The sequence below is a fragment of the Scyliorhinus canicula genome, chromosome 4, assembly GCF_902713615.1.
Source record: "Scyliorhinus canicula chromosome 4, sScyCan1.1, whole genome shotgun sequence".
Lineage (NCBI taxonomy): Eukaryota > Metazoa > Chordata > Chondrichthyes > Carcharhiniformes > Scyliorhinidae > Scyliorhinus > Scyliorhinus canicula.
In genome coordinates, this window is record NC_052149.1 from 123,980,568 (window position 1) to 124,000,643 (window position 20,076).

Sequence of the window (20,076 nt, forward strand, 5' to 3'; positions counted from 1 at the left end):
TGATAGTGACATTTAAGGGGTATCTTGACAGATACACGAATAGGATGGGAATAGAGGGATACGGACCCAGGAAGTGTAGATGATTGTAGTTTAGACGTGCAGCAGGGTCGGCGCAGGCTTGGAGGGCCGAAGGGCCTGTTCCTGTGCTGTACTTTTCTTTGTTCTTTGTTCTTTGAATATTTACTAGCTGAGTTATAGAAAATGCTTAATTATTTCTATATTATTAGAACTGTCATCAACTTCAAATAGTAAAAACAAAATAAATATTTACACTTTGGATGGAGAGCAAGTGCACGGCTCCCATAGTAAATGCTGTGAGCAATCAGCTTGCACCTCAGTTCACTTGCCCTTGTTCTATGTGTGAATCAGTTCGATCATACCAGTAGGGACAAAATTACATGAATGGAAATCAGCAGAATGTGACAACCCTGTGCAAGGGCAACGATCAAAAAATGTCTCGTGGGCGGCACTCTGGACCCAGATTTGCCACATGAGGCCTCCGGGCCACAGAATGCCCACCACTACTCCAGGGGCTTGTGCACAGAAGCTAGGCTTAAATTCACACTGCAGTACTGAGGAGGTGCTACACTGTCAGAGGTGCCATCTTCCAAATTAAACATCAAAACTAGGCCCGTCTAACCTCACAGGTCAACGTGGATCCTGAGCCACTAATTCAAAGATGAATGAGTTTGAAAGTAAGGCCCTCTGTCTGCCAGTCTGATTATCTTCATTCAGCTTTCCATCGTGTGAGGGAACAATAGTGGCAATGATAATTGGAATGTAAAGACAAAAAATGTACCTATTCACATTTCAATTATCCCATTTTTAAATCTATGTAAACAACATCATCCTGCTCATTGCAGAAATTTACTTTTGTGTACAGAGTCACACACATCTCCAGTTCCCATTTGTTCAATCAGAAATATTTAATTTGCATCAGGGAAGAGAATGGGCAGAAAACAAAATGAACACAACCCATTTATAGAGCCAGGGACCCCCAAAGTATGGATTGTCTTCCCCTTAATGACTTTCCCTGTCATCCAATGACTCTCAGTGGGGTACAGTTCCATGGACCCCAGTCCCCTCCTCTCCGAAGGTGCTGACTCTCACTGGGTACAGTTCCATGGACCCCACTCCCCTCCTCTCCTGAAGGTGCTGACTCTCACTGGGGTACAGTTCCTTAGACACCACTCCCCTCCTCTCCTGAAGGTGCTGACTCTCACTGGGGTACAGTTCCATGGACCCCTCTCTTTCTGAAGGTGCTGATGCTCATTGGGGAGCACAGGACCTCGGTTTAACATCTCATTGAAAGACATTGCAGGACTCCCTCAGTACTGCACCACAGGTATCAGCCTAACTTATGCATCTTGGAATATCTCAGACATGGAGTAGAGGAAGGACAGAAAGCTCATAAATAGAGTTTCCGCCCCCACAGCTTGTGTGCTGATACACCAGAACTTTGTAAATGGCCACAACTAGAATCATGGGATAAAACAGTACAGGAGGCCATTCGGCCCATCCAGCCTGCTCTGCCATTCAGTAAGAGCATGGTTGATATGATTATGTTCTCAGCTCCATCCCCATCCCCCCCCCCCCCCCCACCCCGGCATAACCCTTGCCTCCCCAGACCATTAAAAATCTTTCTGACTCAGCCTTGAATCAATTCAATGTCCCAGCCCGCACTGCTCGCTAAGAGAGAGAATTCCACAGACCTACTGAGGTAAAAATAAATTCTCCTCATCTCCATCTTCAAAGGGAGGCCCCTCCTTTTAAATGGTGCCTGTACCCTGGTTCCACACATCCACATGAGGGGAAACATCTTCTCAACATCCACCTAGTCAAGACCCCTCAGGATCTTATTGATGTGACCATCAATTCACAAGACACATGGTTGGAAGTGAACAGTGGTTTTAATAGTCTTACAACTGAGCCTGCCTGCGACGAGATGAACTGGCAGCAGGCTCACAACTGCAGATCTTTATACTTCCGGTTAGTGGGAGGAGCCATGGGCGGAACCATGGGCGGAGCCAAGGGTGGAGCCCAGTACAAACTCCTCATCGCCCCCTATGGGCAGAGCCTCGCAACTGCTCGTATACCGAGCTTACATAGACATAACACATACAATATAACACAGTGTGAATTACTAGGATTGTGATTCACCGCACTTATACCTTTCAATAATGTCACCACTCGATCTGCGAAATGGCTTTCTTATTCAACTGAACATCCAACCCATCTGAAAGTTATTACTGAACCTACGTTCAGGTACTCTGTTCCAGATTGTTGTAACAAGGCACATCGCCAATATTCACTCAAAGCTGTGTGGCCTTGTGTCTTCCACGACAGGCCACATACAAATCAGCCCCTTTCAATTGCTGCATGTGAGGAGCCTTGAACAAAACATTTAAAGGACCCACGAGCTTAAACAAGTCAGTGACTCAGAAGAAAGGTCAATCAAGCGTGTTGCTATGATCGTGTTGCAGCCTGCAGACCTCTTCCCAGCAGTCTTATCAATTTGGTCAATCAGGTTGTGATTTAACGGATAACAGTTCCCTCAGAGTTTACTTTCTGTTTCCTGCATCCTCCCCAAACTCTATCCCCTCAGTCACCAGGGTACCAGCTTCTGCCACAGTGGGAACGTCACTGGACTAGGAATCCAGAGGCTGAGGACACAAGTTCAAATCCCACCATGGCTCTGGTAGAATTTAAATTCACTGAATACAAATCTGGGATTTAAAGACAGTGGTGACTCTGATTTAAAAATAAACCCCATCTGGTTCCTTTTAGGGAAAGAGATCTGCTGCCCTTACCTAGTCTGGCCTACATGAGGTTGACTCTTAACTGCCTCTGAGATGGCCAAGCGAGGTTCAAGGGCAAATAGAAATGGGCAATAAATGTTTGCCTTGCCAGCGATGCACCGCAACCAAGTAAAGAATAAAAATAATTGTCCACAACTTTAATAGAATCTCTGATGGGGAGAGATCATCACCCTAAGTGAAAGGTTACTGTTCACGATCATGCGCTGCAATCAAGTCCCCTCAGGTAACACAGTAGCATGGAAGCTGTCAGTCGGAGTTAATTGTGAAGCCGCCCTCACAGCGTCGCGATCGGGCAGTGGGGGTGAGGAGGGTAGTACACATGTGGCTCTCTCAATATCGTCCTCCATCTAGGGGGAGGGGCTCAGCAGTTTAAAATGGCCTCCTCCCGTTCCTAGGTTATAGCCCAGAGATTGCTCAATTTTAGCTTGTGGTTAGCGATTGGTCGACTGATGTTAGTAATCTTACTGGGGCCCGCCTACTAAACCTGACAAGTTCAGCGGGGTTCATAGATTCATAGAATTTACAGTGTAGAAGGAGGCCATTCGGCCCATCGAGTCTACACCGGCTCTTGGAAAGAGCACCGTACCCAAGGTCAACACCTCCACCCTATCCCCATAACCCAGTAACCCCATCCAACACTAAGGGTAATTTTGGACACTGAGGGCAATTTATCATGGCCAATCCACCTAACCTGCACATCTTTGGACTGTGGGAGGAAACCGGAGTACCCGGAGGAAACCCACGCACACACGGGGAGGATGTGCAGACTCCGCACAGACAGTGACCCAAGCCGGAATCGAACCTGGGACCCTGGAGCTGTGAAGCCATTGTGCTATCCACAATGCTACCGTACTGCCCACTGGTTGAAGAAAGCTAAGACTGGCACTTACAGATGGCTCCTCTCTATGGGTCGGATGCTGTGGTCAGCTTTGAGAGGGCTGGCTCGGGCCTTCATTCGAGCTCTCTCCAGGAGTCGCTTGGCCTGCTCGTGTCTGCGACTCAGTGGCAGCTGGCTGGACGACACAAAGACTCTGTCAGGAAGATTAGGTACACACAGTGATTAGCAGAGTTAACAAAGCTACAAGGCAGCATAAACACACACACACACACAGACACACAATCTCAACAAACCTTACAGGCAGAAGAGAGCTAAAGAGAGAACCAGGGGCTCAACTTGGAGAAAGGTGAGGACGATTTAATTGCCGATAAACGTTACTTATCTAAATAAAGAAAGGCAGCAGGTCAGAGAAAAGCAAGACAAACAGGCAGCATTACACACAGAGAAACAGGCCTCAGACTGCAGGAGAGATTCATCACACTGGCTGCTTTCTATTGGCCAGCCTGTTAACACCGCAGCACTCAGGCCTCATCAGCCCTCGGCTGAATTCTCGGTGGTGGAATGAGCTGGATTTAGAAGTGGATACACTCAGGATTTAGCCGAAAACCCAGGAAACCATCACTGCCCAGTGAGTTAACAGGCTGCCTGAATTTACGGTAATGGCACTGGGAAAAGCAGCAGCATGGTGGGGTGTGGAGCAAATCCAGAAGTGAGCATTCACACATTTCAGGGTCTCCGAACACTCAATCCTGGATTACACTGTATACACTGATACTCAGTACTGGAATAGAATGTGTATACTGATACATTATCCTGGAATAGGATGTGTACACTGACACCCAGTCCTGGATTAGACTGCGGACACCGAGACCCAGTCCTGGATTAGACTGCGTACACCGAGACCCAGTCCTGGATTAGACTGCGTACACCGAGACCCAGTCCTGGATTAGACTGCGTACACCGAGACCCAGTCCTGGATTAGACTGCGTACACTGAGACCCACTCTTGGATTAGACTGCGTACATTGAGACCCAGTCCTGGATTAGACTGTGTACACTGAGACCCAGTCCTGGATTAGACTGTGTACATTGACAGCCAGACCAATATTAGACTGTGTACACTAACACCCAGTCCTTGATTAGATTGTGTACACTAATACACAGTTTTGGATTAGACTGTGCTCCCTGTTATGCAGTCCTGGAATAGACTGTGTACATTAATACGCAGTCCTGTATTTAGTCTGTGTACATAGATACACAGTCCTGGATTAGACTGTGTACATGGATGCACAGTCCGGGAATAGACTGTGTATACTGATACGTATTCCTGGAATAGAATGCGTACATGAAATCCAGTCTAATATTATGCTGTATGCACTGACACCCAGTGCTGGATTAGGCTGAGCTCACTGCTACGCAGTACTGGATTAGACTGTGTACATTGATGTGGAGTCCTGGATTTGACTGTGTACATGGATACACAGTCCTGGATTAGACTGTATACAGAGATACGCAGTCCCTGAATAGAATGTGTACACTGAGATCCAGTACAATATTAGATTGTGTATTTCAACACTCAATCCTGTCAATATGCAGTCCTGGGATTAGACTGTGTATATTTACACGCAGTCCTAGATTACGCTGTGTACACTGACACCCATTCTTGGATTATACCGTATACACTGATATATAGTCTCCGATCTAACTGAGTACACTGATACACAGTTCTGGATTAGAATGTGCACACTGACACCCAGTCCCAGATTAGACTGTCCTCACTGATACGCAGTCCTACAATATACTGTGTACACTGATGCGTATTCCTGGAATAGAATGCGAACATGATATCCAGTCCAATATCAGATTGTGTGCACTGACACCCAGTCCTGGATTAGACTGTGCACACTGATTCTCAGTCCTGGATTAGACTGTGCTCGCAGATACCCAGTCGTGGATAAAACTCTGTACATTGATGCGCAGTCCTGGATTAGACTGAGTACACGGATACACTGTCCTGGAATAGACTATGCACATGGATACAGAATCCTGGAATAGACTGGTAAATTGATACGTATTCCTGGAATAGAATGCGTACGTGACACCCAGTCCAATATTATACTGTGTGCACTGACGCCCAGTCCTGGATTAGTCTGAGCTCACTGATACTCAGTACTGGATTAGACTGTGTACATTGATATGCAGTGCTAGATTAGACTGTGTACATGGATACGCAGTCCTGGATTAGACTGTGTATGTTGATATGCGGTCCTGCATTAGACTGTGTACACTGATATGCAATCCTGGATTATACTGTATACACTGAAACACAGTCCCTGAATAGAATGTGTGCACTGAGATCCAGTCCAATATTAGATTGTATACACTAACACTCAATTCTGGATTAGATAGTTTACAGTGATACGTAGTCCTGGGTTAGACGGTGTACATTGATACACAGTCCTGGATTAGGCTGTGTACATTGATATGCAGTCCAGCATTAAACTGTGTACACTGATATGCAGTCCTGGATTAAACTATATACACTGATACGCAGTCCTGATTAGACTGAGTACACTGATATGCAGTCCTGGGATTAGATTGTGTATACGGTCATGCAGTCCTGGATTACATTGAGTACACTGACACCCATTCCTGGATCTAACTGAGTACACTGATACACAGTTCTGGATTAGACTGTGCACACTGACACCCAGTCCTGGATTAGACTGTGCTCGCTGATACACAGTCCTGGATAACACTGAATACACTGATATACAGTCCTGGATTAGACTGAGTACACTGATATACAGTCCTGGGTTAGACAGTGTACACTGATACGCAGTCCTGGATTAAACTGTATACACTTATACGCAGACCTGGATAGAATGTGTACACTGACACTCAATCTGGGATTAGACTATGTCCACTGTCATGCAGTCCTGGATTACTCTGTGTACACTGACATCCATCCTGTATTATACTATATACAGTTATATATAGTCCTGGATTTAACTGAGTACACAGATACACAGTTCTGGATTATAATGCGCACACTGACATCCTGTCCTGGATTAGACTGTGTACACTGACACCTAGTCCTGGATTAGACTATGTATATTGACACACAATCCTGGATTAGACTGTGTACACTGATCCACAGTCCTGGATTTGACTGTCTACACTGACACAAATCCTGGATTAGACTGGGTTCACTGATACATAGACCTGGATTAGACTACGTACACTGATACCCAGACCGGGATTAGACTGTGTACACTAACACAAAATCTTGGATTAGACTATGTACAGCCAGACTGGGATTAGGGTTGGCGATTCTCCCAAATGGAGCCCAAGTGTTTGCGCCGTCGTGAACATCGTCGCGTTTCACGACGGCGCGAAACGGGCACGGGGATGACCAATTCTGGATCCCACAGGGGGACAGCACGGCGCTGGAACCGCTCCAGCCTCCCTTACCAGCGCCAAATGGGCGCCGCGCCAACCTGCACATGCGCGGGGGACTTCTTCAGCGCACCGGCCCCGTCTCAACATGGCGTCGGTGTTCAGGGGCCGGCCGTGCAGGAAAGTAGGCCCGGGGGGGAGAGGCCAGCCCGCCGATCGGTGGGCCCCGATCGCGGGCCAGACCCCATCGGAGGCCCCCTCCCCCCTCCCCACAGGCCGCCCCCGACCGTTCGCGCAGTGCTCCCGCCGGCAGCGACCAGGGGTGAATGGCACTGGTGGGACTCTGTCGTATCCACGCGGCAACTCGGCCCACCTGGGCCGGAGAATCAGCGACCCCGCCGATTCCAGTGGCCCGCGGACGTCACCGCGCCAACCGCCCTGGCGCAAATGGCGCAGATTCTCCGCACCTCGGAGAATCGCGCGCCGGCGTCGGGGCGTTGTCGGGCGGTTGGGGCGATTCTTCGGCCCGGCGTGGGGCTCGGAGAATCGCCCCCTAGAATTTTGCAATGTAAGGAATGCCACAGCAAAGGTGTGCACCGCATGATCCTGCAAACAGCAATGCATTCATCAGAGGATCTGTTTCGGGTTGCTCGTGTTTGATGAATTTTGCCCATGATATCGGGAGTTACCACATAGCAGGACAAGTACAGCACATACCTGGGAACACCACCACCTCCAAATTCCCCATTATCCAATCACCATCCTGACTAGGAAGTATATTGCTGTTCTTTCACTGTCACTGGGTCAAAATTCTGGAACACCCTCACTAACAGCACTGTGGGTGTACCTACACCACGTGGACTGCAGAGGTTCAAGAAGACTGCTCACCATCCCCTTCTCAAGGGACAATTGGGGATGGGCAATAAATGCTGGCCTGGCCAGTGATGACCACATCTCATAAATGATTAAAAATAAGTCTTTGGTGATGGGGTGGCTAGGTGGCCCAGGTCTCATCTCACCATCCATGCTGCAATCAGAGTGGTTCAGTCAAGGCAAGGGATGTAGTCATAGCCCGGCAGCAGTTATTTGCAGGGCCCAGATATCAGGAGGAGGGAGTTGGGGAGTAATGCCACTGGATGAGTAATCCAGAGGCCCAGGCTCATTCTCTGGGGACACAGGTTCAAACAAAGGGAAACCCTGGAGTGCAGGGGCTCACCCACATGGCGTAGACCAAAGGTGTCCAAAGAATAGTCACCTGGAAAGTCAGGGTTGGCGGCCGTGTTGAGCGGCCCTTGGACATCGGGATACCCCGGGGCGCAGGGGACCTGGCCTCATGGTGTGTACGGTGACCGTGGCCATTTCGGATGGCCCCTGACCAAAGGGAAACCCTGGAATGCAGGAGCACATCCTCAAGGTAATTATGGTTGATCCTGCAGGAGGGGGAAGGACGAAACCTTCCATCAGAATAGTCACCTGGAAGCAGGTTCTTTGGTGTGGAAGAGGGGTGTGAAAGGTGTGCGTGGGGGGTGGAGGGGGGGGGGGGGGCAGTGATCCATGTCCACATGGTTTGGACATGCCCAAAGCTCAGGGTATTCTGGCAGGGGTTTGCAGTCGTCATGTCCACGGTGTTAAAAACAAGGGTGGCGCTGAGTCCAGAGGTGGCGATTTTCGGGGTGTCAGAAGACTCGGGAATCCAGGATGAGAAAGAGGCAGACGTTCTGGCCTTTGCTTCCCTGGTAGACCGGAGACGGATACTATTAGCTTGGAGGGACTCAAGCCCCCGAAGTCAGAGACCTGGCTATTGGACATGGCTAGCTTTCTGTGTTTGGAGAAAGTTCGCCTTGAGAGGGTCAATGTTAGGGTTCACCAGGAGGTGGCAGCCGTTCGTCAACCTCTTTGTGGAAAATTAATGGTCAGCAGAAGGGAGGGGGGGGGGGGGGGGGGGGGGGGGGGGTTAGTAGTTTAGCTTAGAGTAGGTGGTTAATAAAGGTGGGACCTGTAATGGAGGGAGACGGCTTTTGCACTATGTTTATAGACTTATGTATACTGTTTATTTTGTCGTAAAACCAAAAATACCTCAATAAAATGCTTATTAAAAAAAAAGAATAGTCACCTGGAAAGTCAGGGGACTTAACCGCCCAGTGAAAAGATCCAGAATCCTCGCCCACCTGAAAAGTAGACTTCCTCCAAGAGACACACCCAAGGGAGAAGGGCCGACTGTGCGTAAGAAAGGGCTGAGTGGGACAAACAGCCTTGCTATGGGATGAGAGCTAGGAGGGGAGCCATACTGCTTAATAAGTGGACGAAGTTCACAGAGACGAGAAAGGATCCAGACCCAGGGCGACGGTATGTTATGGTCAGTGGGGCCCTGTACACTTCTAACTGGGACGATGCGGAGTTTATAAAGACAATCATGGTGGAAATCCCCGACATAGATTTTAAAAAAAAACATTTTATTATGACATTTATGATTTTATAACAGCAAATACAAATGTAAACATACCTCAGTAAATAACACTTCCCCCAACCAACATCCATACCCGACCAACATGGCTTATACACACAGGCCGGGGGCAGCACGGTGGCACAGTGGTTAGCATTGCTGCCTACGGCGCTGAGGACCCGGGTTCGAATCCCGGCTCTGGGTCACTGTCTGTGTTGAGTTTGCACATTCTCCCCGTGTCTGCGTGGGTTTCACCCCCACAACCCAAAGATGTGCAGGATAGGTGGATTGGCCACGCTAAATTGCCCCGTAATTGCAAAATATAATTGGGTACTCTAAATTAAAAAAAAATACACACAGGCCGGGATTCCGCTATCCGGCAGGGTGGGCTGTACCGGCGCCAAGGAGTGGCGTGAACCACTCTGGCGTCGGGCCGCCCGGAAGGTGCGGAATCCTCCGCAGCTTTGGGGGCTAGGCCGGCACTCGAGTGGTTGGCGCATGCGCCAAATGGCGCCGAAGGGCCTCCGCTGGCCGGCGTGAGTTGGCAGGAGCGCCAGCGTTTTCCCAGATCCACTGGCGTGTTTCTCGCGCATACGCAGGGGGTTTCTTCTCCGCGCCCGCCTTGGCGGAGCTTTACACAGGCTGGCGTGGAGGGAAAGAGTGCCCCCACGGCACAGACCCGCCCGCAGATCGGTGGGCCCCGATCGCGGGCCAGGCCACTGTGGGGGCCTCCCCCCCCCCCCCCCACAGGCCGCCCTCAGAGCCAGGTCCCGCCGGTACAGACCTGATGTAATCCATGCCGGCGGGACTGGCCGAAAACGGGCGGCCGCTCGACCCATCGGACCGGAGAATCGCCGGGGGGGGGGGGGGGGGGGGGGCACTGCTATCGGCCCCTGACCGGCGTGGCGCGATCCCCGCCCCCGCCAAAAAAACCGCCGCGGGAGAATTCGGCAGCCGCGGATTCACCGGCCCCCACGATCTCCGACCCAGTGGGGGGGGGTTGGAGAATCCCACCCCCAATCCCCCTTCTCCTCTAGCGAATTCAGCCTGAACTAAATCGAACAATCTCCCCCCCCCCCCCCCCTCCCCCACCTCCTATTGTGTCTGCTAACAGATTAGTTTTCTCTGAAGAAGTCGGTAAATGGCTGCCACCTCCGGACGAACCCTAAAGTTGATCCTCTCAGGGCGAACTTGATTTTCTCAAGCCTGAGAAACCCGGCCATGTCACTAACCCATACCTCCGATTTCGAGGGCTCCAAGTCCCTCCACACTGCTAATATCCGTCTCCGGGCTACCAAGGAGGCAAAGGCCAAAACGTCAGCCTCTCTCGTCCCCTGGACTCCCGGGTCTTCCGACACTCCAAAAGTCGCCACCTCTGAACTCGGAACCCCACCTATGCCTTTAATACCGTGGACATGACAGCAGCAAATCCCTGCCAGAATCCCCTAAACTCCGGGCATACCCAAAACATGTGGACATGATTTGCTGCCCTCCCGCACACTTCCCCCATCTATCCTCCACCCCTTCAAAAAATCTGCTCATCCGGGCCACCGTCATGTGTACACCTTAAATCCGCCTTAAACTGTATCAGGCTGAGCCTGGCACGTGATCAGGACACGTTGACTCTGTTCAGAGCATCCTCCCACAGACCCGCCTCTATTTCCTTACTCAGCTTATCTTCCTGCTTACGCTTTATCTCCCCTATCTGGGTTTCCTCCCACTCCATGAGTTCTTTATAAATTTCCGAGACCTTCCCCTCCCCCACTCCCGTTTTTGAAACTACCTTTTCCTGTAGCCCCTGGGGAGGTAGAAGCGGAAAGGTCGAAACCTGCCTCCACTCAAAGTCCCTCACCTGCAGTTAACGAAAACCCATTCCCCCCGGCAACTCAAACTCCTCCTCCAAATCCTCCAAACAATGAAAGCTGCCGTCAATAAACAGATCCACCAGCCTCTCAATCCCTGCTCTCTGCCACCTTCCAAACCCTCCATCCATCCTCCCCGGGACAAACCGGTCATTACCACAAATTGGTGCCCACACCGACGCCCCCTCCACTCCCATATGTCTTCCACTGTCCCTACACCCTCAGAGCTGCCACCACCACCGGGCTTGTGTGGAGTACTGGGCCGACGAGAATGGCAGAGGTGCGTTACCATTGCCCCTAATCTTGTGCACCTACAGGATGCCGCCTCCAGCCACCTCCCATACTGGCCTCTCCCCCACTACCCACTTCCTGATAATGGCTATACTTGCCGTCCAGCAGTAATTCCTAAAGTTTGGTAAGGCCAACCCCCGCGGCCCCCCACCTCGGCTCCGCTCCAACAACACTTTCCTTACTTGCGGGGTTTTATCCACCCACACAAACCCAGAGATCACTGCATTGACCCCCTTAAAAAAAGCTTTTGGGATAAAAATAGGGAGACACTGAAAAATAAACAAGAATCTCCGGAGAACCGCCACCTTTACGGTCTGTACCCTCCTCGCCAGTGATAACGGGAGCATGTCCACCTCCGAAGGTCCTTCTTCATTTGCTCAACCAACCGGGCCAGAATTAATTGATGGAGCTGCTCCCATCCCCGTGACACCTGAATTCCCAAGCATCGAAAACTCCTCCCACCACATTAAACAGCAACTCCCCCAGTCTCCTCTCCTGCCCCCTCGCCTGGATCACAAAAACCTCGCTCTTACCCATGTTCAATTTATACCCCGAGAACTGGCATGACCCCGGGGCCTTGCCCGACTGCGTGCCCTCCAATCCCTCAACAAGCCCGATCGGGGCTGCCAGAACCTCCAGCAACCTTTCCTCCACCTTCCAAAAATCACCTCACCCTTTCCACCCCAGCTGTGGGCTCCGACTCACCGAGCCGACTATAAAGTTCCTTGAACAACCCGTTCACCCCTGCTGGGTCCAAGATCGTGTTCCCCCCTCTATCTTTCACTCTTCCTATCTCCTTAGCTGCCTCCTGCTTCCTGAGCTGATGTGCTAACATCCTGCTGGCCTTCTCCCCGTACTCATACACCGCTCCTCTCGCCTTCCTCAACTGCTCCAACGCCTTCCCTGTGGACAGTAGACCAAACTCCATCTGCAACTTCTGCTGTTCCTTCAACAGCCCGCCTCCGGGGCTTCCGGGTACCTCCTGTCCACCTGGAGAATCTCCCTAACCAGCCTATCCATCTCTGCCTGCTCCACCTCTTCCCTATGTGCCCGTATCAAAATCAACTCCCCCCTCCAATTACTGCCTTCAGTGCCTCCCATACCGCTGCTGCTGAAACTTCCCCTGTGTCATTTATCTCAATGTAGTTCTGGATGGCCTCCCTCACCCGTCCACATGTCTCCTGCTCTGCTAACAGTCCTATATCTACTCTCCAGTGCGGGTGCTGCCCCCCCCCCCCCCCCCCCCCCCCCCCCCCCCCCCCCCTTGCTCATCCGTAAATCTACCCAGTGTGGGGCATGGTTTGACACTACAATCGGCGAGTACTCAGCGTCTACCACCCCCGCCAGGAAAGCCCTATCCAAGATGAATAAGTCGATCCGGGAGTACACTTTGTGAACATGGGAGAAAAAAGAAAACTCCTTCGATCTCGGCCATCCAAACTGCCAGGATCCACCCCTCCCATCTGTTCCATAAACCCCTTTAGTTCCTTCACAGCCACTGGCACACACCCTGTCCTCAAACTTGATCGATTCAGCCTCGGATCTATAACCGTATTAAAGTCCCCCACCGTCCCCATGATCAGCTGATGCGAGTCCATGTCCAGAATCTTCCCCAAAACCCGCCTTATAAATTCTGCGTCGTCCCTGTTTGGTGCGTAAATATTCACTAATGCCACCATTTCCCACACACCATAAAATACCAACCCCCCCCGGATCCGCCACTATGCTTCCCACTTCAAATGACACCCGCATATTGATCAAGATCGCTACCCCCCCTAGTTTTAGAGTTTAGCCCCGAATGAAATACCTCCCAACCCACTGCTTCCTCAGCCTAGTTTGATCCACCCCTCAGGTGTGTCTCCTGTAGCATTGCCACGTCCGCCTTTAAGCTCTTCAGATGAGCGAACACGCGAGCCCTCTTGACTGGCCCATCCAGCTCTCTTACGTTCCATGTGATAACCCCCCCAATTTCCCTTCTTAGGCCAGCCTCCAGCCAGCGTCCCATGCCTCTTCAGGCCCGCCCCAAGTGCCCCACATTCTGTCGCCAAACGCCGCTACCTCCCCTAGCAGCAGATCATTACCCCCCTCCCTTCCCCTCCCCCCATAACGAAATAACAATCCCAACCCACTTCAACAAACTCATTACCTGCTCGGCCCCCACTGCGCTTCCGTGAGCTAGCCCGCCCAGCTAGACTGGTAGCCCCCGCCCATGGTGCCAAGCATCCTACCCCACATTGACACTCCCCCCCCCCCCGCTCGAATATACATATGCAAACATAACAATCCCCAACAAACACCAAGAAGAAAATTCCATTGCCCATGAAGAACAAAGTTCACCCGCAAACAAAACTGAGCAACGGGCCCAAACAATACAAAATAATACATTCAAAACCAAAAGAAAAAAGGAAGTTTAACAGCAGATCAAGGACATAACTACTCATCCCCAAGTTCAATGTCCTCCATCTCCTGCCAGTCCCCTGTCTCTGACAAAGTTCATTACCTCTTCTGCCAATCCAAAGTAAACTTCCTGGCCCTCACAGGTGACCCACAGATGTGCTGGATACAGCATGCCGAACTTCACCCTCTTCTTAAAGAGGGTCGATTTCACTTTCTGAAAACTCGCCCTTCTTTTGGCCAGTTCCGCACCCAGGTCCTGATGGACATGCAGCTCGTTGCCTTCCCATAAATAGCTCATCATCTGCCTGGCCCACCTCAAGATCTGTTCCTTGTCCAGGAACCGGTGCATGTGTAACACCATCACCCTCGGCGGCTCGTTCTTTAGCGGCTTCATCAAAAGCGCTCCGTGCACCCTGTCCACATGCAAGGGCCGAGCAAACGCACCTTCCCCCAGCAGCTTCTCGTACATACGCGCCACATACGTCCCTGTGTCCTATCCCTCGCTGCCCTCCGGCAGGCCAATGATCCTCAGGTTCTGTCTACATGATCTGTTCTCCAGATCCTCCACTTTATCTTGCAGCCACTTCTGGTGGTCCCTTATCAGCCCCATTTCCACCGCCATCATGGTTAGCTGATCGTCGTGCTCAGCCACCGACTCTTCCACCTTCTGGATCGCCTGGCCCTGAGTTTCCAGTCTGCTCCACACGATCAATCTCTACCTTTATCGGATCCAGATATTCTTTCCTCTGCTGAGCAAATGTCTTATGGAGAAAGGCCACAGTTGTTCCGTTGACCACTGGGCCGTCAGTTTTGGTCCCTGACCCTCCACCATATTCCCCTGAGTCGCAGGCTCCACTCCCGTCTTCGATCAACGTTCTCTTCTTTTCAGACCACTTCTGGTCCACAAATCCATACACTGGTGGGGAACCCTCCTCTTCTACTTCACCAGTCCCTTGTGTTGTCAATCAAATCCACGATAAATCGGGGGAAAGGTCCAAAAGGTCCACCATGAGCGGGAGCTACCAAATGTGAGAGCACTCACTCCATGGTTGCCAACCGGTCATAGATACCCACCGACTAATATGGGGGCTTTAACTGTGTACAGGACCCACGAAAGGACAGATCAAACCCCAAACTGAGGAAGACCTCAAGCAGACCAAGGCAGGCCAGCAGTGCGACTTCAATTCCCGTATCAACCTCCCCGAACAGGTGCCGGAATGTGGCGACTAGAGGCTTTTCACAGTATCTTCATTTGAAGCCTACTTGTGACAATAAGAAATTTTCATTTTCATTTCATATGGTGAAAGAACTAAATGCATTTATGGAGCAGTTGGGAGCAGTAGACCCCTGGAAGTTCACACACCCAGGGGAGAAGGAGTTCTCCCAGGTACACCAGGTATACTCGTGCATCAATGTCTTTGTCTTAGAGGGGAATACAGTGCTTCCAGGAGGAGCGGAATACGCTGCAATGTAATCTCCGACCAAGCTCCACATTACATGGATGTGAGGTTGGAAACTGGCCTGGCCCAACGCCCCACATGGAGGTTGGACACGGTCCTCCTTGCCGATAAGGCATTTTGCAAGAACATCTCACAGGCCATAGATGGGTATATTACCAATAACCAGAATGGGAATGTCTCATCCTCCACATTCTGGGAGGCACTGAAGGCTGTGATCAGGGTGAAGCGAGGGTGGCTAGGCAACAACTGGCCAGGTCCAAACTGAAGGTGGACCGGCGACACTCCGAGGCCCCGACCGTAGAGCTTCTGGTGGAGAGGAAAAAGCTACAAATGGATTTTGACCTGCTCTCCGCGAGGAAGGCAGTGCACCAGCTCCGCCAGACATGGCGGACCCTCTATGAACACGGAGACAAAGCCAGCCGCCTGCTGCCCCACCAGCTGAGAAAGCAGGCAGCCACCAGGGAAATAGTACAGATTAGGGATAATAACGGCAGGCTAGTAACCGAGCAGAAAAAGGTCAACGAAGCGTTCAAGGCCTTCCCCCGGGGACTGTACACCTCCGAGCCCGAAGGGGACCCGAGGATGAAGCAGTTCCTCGATGGACTGGTCATGCCAGTCGTGGGGGAGGATAGAAAATGGGGGCTGGAAGCACCATTAGAACTGGGGGAAATGATGGAGAGCATTAATCCAGGCAGGGTGGGGTGTGTGGTGTTTGTGGGGTGTACGTGTGTGTTTGTGCGGTGTGTATGTGTTTGTGTGTGGGTTTGTGTGTTTGTGTGTGGTGTGTGTGTCTGTGTTTGTGTGTGTGGTGTGTGTGTGTGTGGTGTGTGTGTTTGTGTGTTTCTGAGTGTGGTGTGTGCGTGCGTTTGTGTGTGGTGTGTGGTGTGTGTGTGTGTTTGCTTTGTGTGTGTGGTGTGTGTGTGTGTTTGCTTTGTGTGTGTGGTGTGTATTGCCAAGGTCTGGCCCTTGCAAACCTACAATACTACCACAGCAACACCCCCATCCCCACCAGCCAAGCACTCTACAATCCCAGTCGTAATAGCCACGATACGGACATGGAGCCAGTTAAGGCTACACTTCGGTCTGAACTAAATATCCAACACGGCCCCCATCTCCAACAACCACAGGTTCGCGCCAGCCATAGTGGATGCCACTTTTAAAAGGTGGAGACAGGACAGGGGGACGCTGACAGTTAGGGACTTCTGCAAGGACAGCAAACTAGCGACATAAGAGGAGCTGACGGAGTGGTTGTAATTGCCCAAAGGGAATGAACTATGACACAAACTTCCGCTGTAAGGAGACACCAAAATACCCATGGCGCCAGTACACTCAATGATAGAGGAACTGTTGGATGCGGGTGACCATGGAAGGGAAACTGTGGGGACCTGTATGAGCGACTGTTAGAAGATGCACATTCCACAATGAGCCATTCACCAACTTGTTCCAGGATCTGTTTGCAGCCAACAGCCAATAGAGCGGGGCTGGGGGGGGGGGGGGGGGGGGGTGGTTGGAGGACACAGACAAGCCACAGATAGAAAGGAAGGGGAAGGGGGGTCGGGAAACCGGGCAGACAGGGAGGGGGGCAAAAACCCACAAGAAGACCCTGAAACACAAGAGGCACAGCCACATTAGGTGGACCCAAGGATAAAATGAAGAGCAGAGGGAGTAGCAGCAAGTGGGGAAGCACAAGCCAGGGCCAACAACAGGCAGAGCAGCAGAGGCAAACTGGCCAGATGAGGCCCACAGCCACCAAAGCGAGACAAAGCACGATACGTAAATATGTATCGTGAGCTTGGCCTGTTGGTACTGGGTTGACTTTTTAATTTTCTCTCGTGTATAAACCAGAACAATACCTTGATTGCCATTGTAAAATACTACACAAGGGTATGACACCTGTAACTTAACTTTCAAACTATAAATATGTAATATAAAATGTGAAAACCAATAGAAATATTTTTTAAAAAAGAAGAAACCGATATCAGGACCAAACCAGTATAAAGATGATTTCTTGAGGTATGGCATTGTTAATTTTGCCAATGCAAATCAGGATGCAAAGCCCATGAGGACCCGAGTTCGATCCCAGCCCCGGGTCACTGTCTGTGTGGAGTTTGCACATTCTCCCCGTGTCTGCGTGGGTCTCACCCCCACAACCCAAAAAGATGCGCAGGGTAGATGAACTGGCCACGCTATATTGTCCCTTAATTGAAAAAAAATAATTTGGTACTCAAAATTTATTTTTAAATGGTGTAAAGCCCATGTGTGTTATATGCAGGGAAGTACTGGTAAATGGAAGTTTAATACCCTCAAAACTTCAAGGGTATTTGAAGACTAAACAGTGAGTTACAGGACAAACCTCTTGATTTTTTTCAAAGGATGCAGCAAGAACTTAAATCGTCAGCTGAAGTCTTTAGCGGACATTGAATGACAAAGCAAGTGAGATCGTGAGGACCAAGCAGGCTTGCCTGCCGCATTAAAGGTAAGTGAAAATGGTGGGTCACGAAGGGCGGCCAGTGTGGGTCGCAAAGGTCAGCTGGTGGGGGTCGCAAAGGTCGGCGGTTGGTAAAAGTGGGTCCCAGGAAAAAAAGTTTAAAAAATACTGTTGCACACAATATTGTGTACACAATGATGAAGGACCTATATCCCACATAAGAAAAGGACATTTTCAGAATGGAAGAGGGAGTGAGCTGCTGGACAAATGATGGTATATTTAATAAAGTGCTCTAACTAGAGGTCATAGAGGTTAACAGCATGGAAACAGACCCTTCAGCCCAACTTGTCCATGCCGCCCAGTTTTTACCACTAAGCTAGTCCCAATTGCACACATTTGGCCCATATCCTTCCATACCCAGCTTAACCCTATAACTGTCTAAATGCTTTTTAAAAGACAAAATTGTACCCGGTTCTACTACTGCCTCTGGCAGCTTGTTCCAGACACACCACCCTCTGTGTGAAATAATTGCCCCTCTGGGGCCCTTTTGTATCTCTCCCCTCTCATCTTAAACCTATGCCCTCTAGTTTTAGACTCCCCTACCTTTGGGAAAAGATGTTGACTATATACCTTATCTATGCTCCTCATTATTTTATGGACCTCTATAAGATCACTCCTAAGCCTCCTACGTTCCACAGAGAAAAGTCCCAGCCTATCCAGCCTCTCCTGATAACTCAAACCATCAAACCCCGGTAGCATCTCAGTAAATCTCTTCTGCACTCTTTCTAGTTTAACAATATCCTTCCTATAATAGGGTGACCAGAACTGTACACAGTATGCCAAGTGTGGCCTTACTAATGTCTTGTACAACTTCAACAAGACATCCCAACTCCTGTATTCACTATTCTGACCAATGAAACCTGGCATGCTAAATGCCTTCTTCACCACCCTGTCCACCTGTGACTCCATTTTCAAGGAGCTATGAACCTGTACCCCTCGATCTCTTTGTTCTGTAACTCTACCCAACTCCTTACCGTTAACTGAGTAGGTCCTGTCCTGATTCTATCTACCAAAATGCATCACCTCACATTCATCTAAAATAAATTCCACCTGCCATTCATCGGCCCACTGGCCCAATTGGCCAAGATCCCGTTGCAATCCTCGATAATCCTCTTCACTGTTCACTATGCCACCAAACTTGGTCTAATCTGTAAACATACTAACCATGCCTCCCACATTCCCATCCAAATCATTAATATAAATAACAAATAACAGTGGACCCAGCACCGATCCCTGAGGCACACCGCTAGTCACAGGCCTCCAGATTGAAAATCAATCCTCTACAACAACCCTTTGTCTTCTGTTGTCAAGCCACTTTTGTATCCAAATGGCTACCTGACCCTCGATCCCGTGAGACTTTACCTTATGTACCATCTTCCAAGATGGGTATCAGATAATGTTGCGTCAGGATATAAAGATAAATGGAGTAAAAGTTAGTTCATGGGCGCGATGCACCGCAAAGGCGGAGAGTCGTGAAGGCTGCCATGAAAACGGCCGTGTTTCACGGCAGCCTCCGCGCCCCCTCCCGGGACCCGATTCTGCTCCCCGGTCGGGGCCCCGTGAACTACGGCATCACGGGCTTAACGAATTTCGTTAAAGTTCGCCCGCGCGCCAAAGTTAGCGACAGCTGACGCATATGATGACGGCATCCGCACGTATGCGTCAGACCCGCGCATGCGCAGTCCGTAATGCCCCTCAGCCGCCCCGTGGACTGATCCAGCGGGGCGGTGGAGTAACAAAGAGTGCGCAGGGTAAGTACCCGCTGCCCGCGATCGGTGGGCACCGATCGCGGGCCCATGCCACCACGGCCGTGCCAATCGGTGGCATGGTTGTGAAGAACGGCACTTTGGCGCCGTTTTCACGAACTTGTATAGCAGGTGTATTCAAATTTGTGAAAATGGCCGTAAAGGCCTTGGAAATCGGCCCATCGGCCAGGGGAGAATCGCTGCTCGCCGTAAAAAAACGGCGAGCAGCGATTCGTGTCGGGGGGCGGGCGTGGGGGGGGGGGAGAATAGCGGGAGGGCGTCGGACCAGCGTCGCCGTAAAAACTTGCACCGCCCGCTATTCTCCGCCCCGTCGT

General features: G+C 50.7%; 1 protein-coding gene across 8 annotated transcripts in view; it reads right to left on the bottom strand.

Moving 5' to 3' along the window:
• The window catches only part of LOC119964940 (uncharacterized protein KIAA1614-like), a 180,178-nt gene that overhangs the window by 66,309 nt on the left and 93,793 nt on the right, over positions 1 to 20,076 (bottom strand). For all 8 annotated transcript variants that reach the window (XM_038795149.1, XM_038795151.1, XM_038795147.1 and 5 more), the window contains one exon: positions 3,710 to 3,850. In XM_038795149.1, coding sequence (XP_038651077.1) covers positions 3,710 to 3,850 — 141 coding nt within the window. The remainder of the gene's footprint in view (positions 1 to 3,709; positions 3,851 to 20,076) is intronic.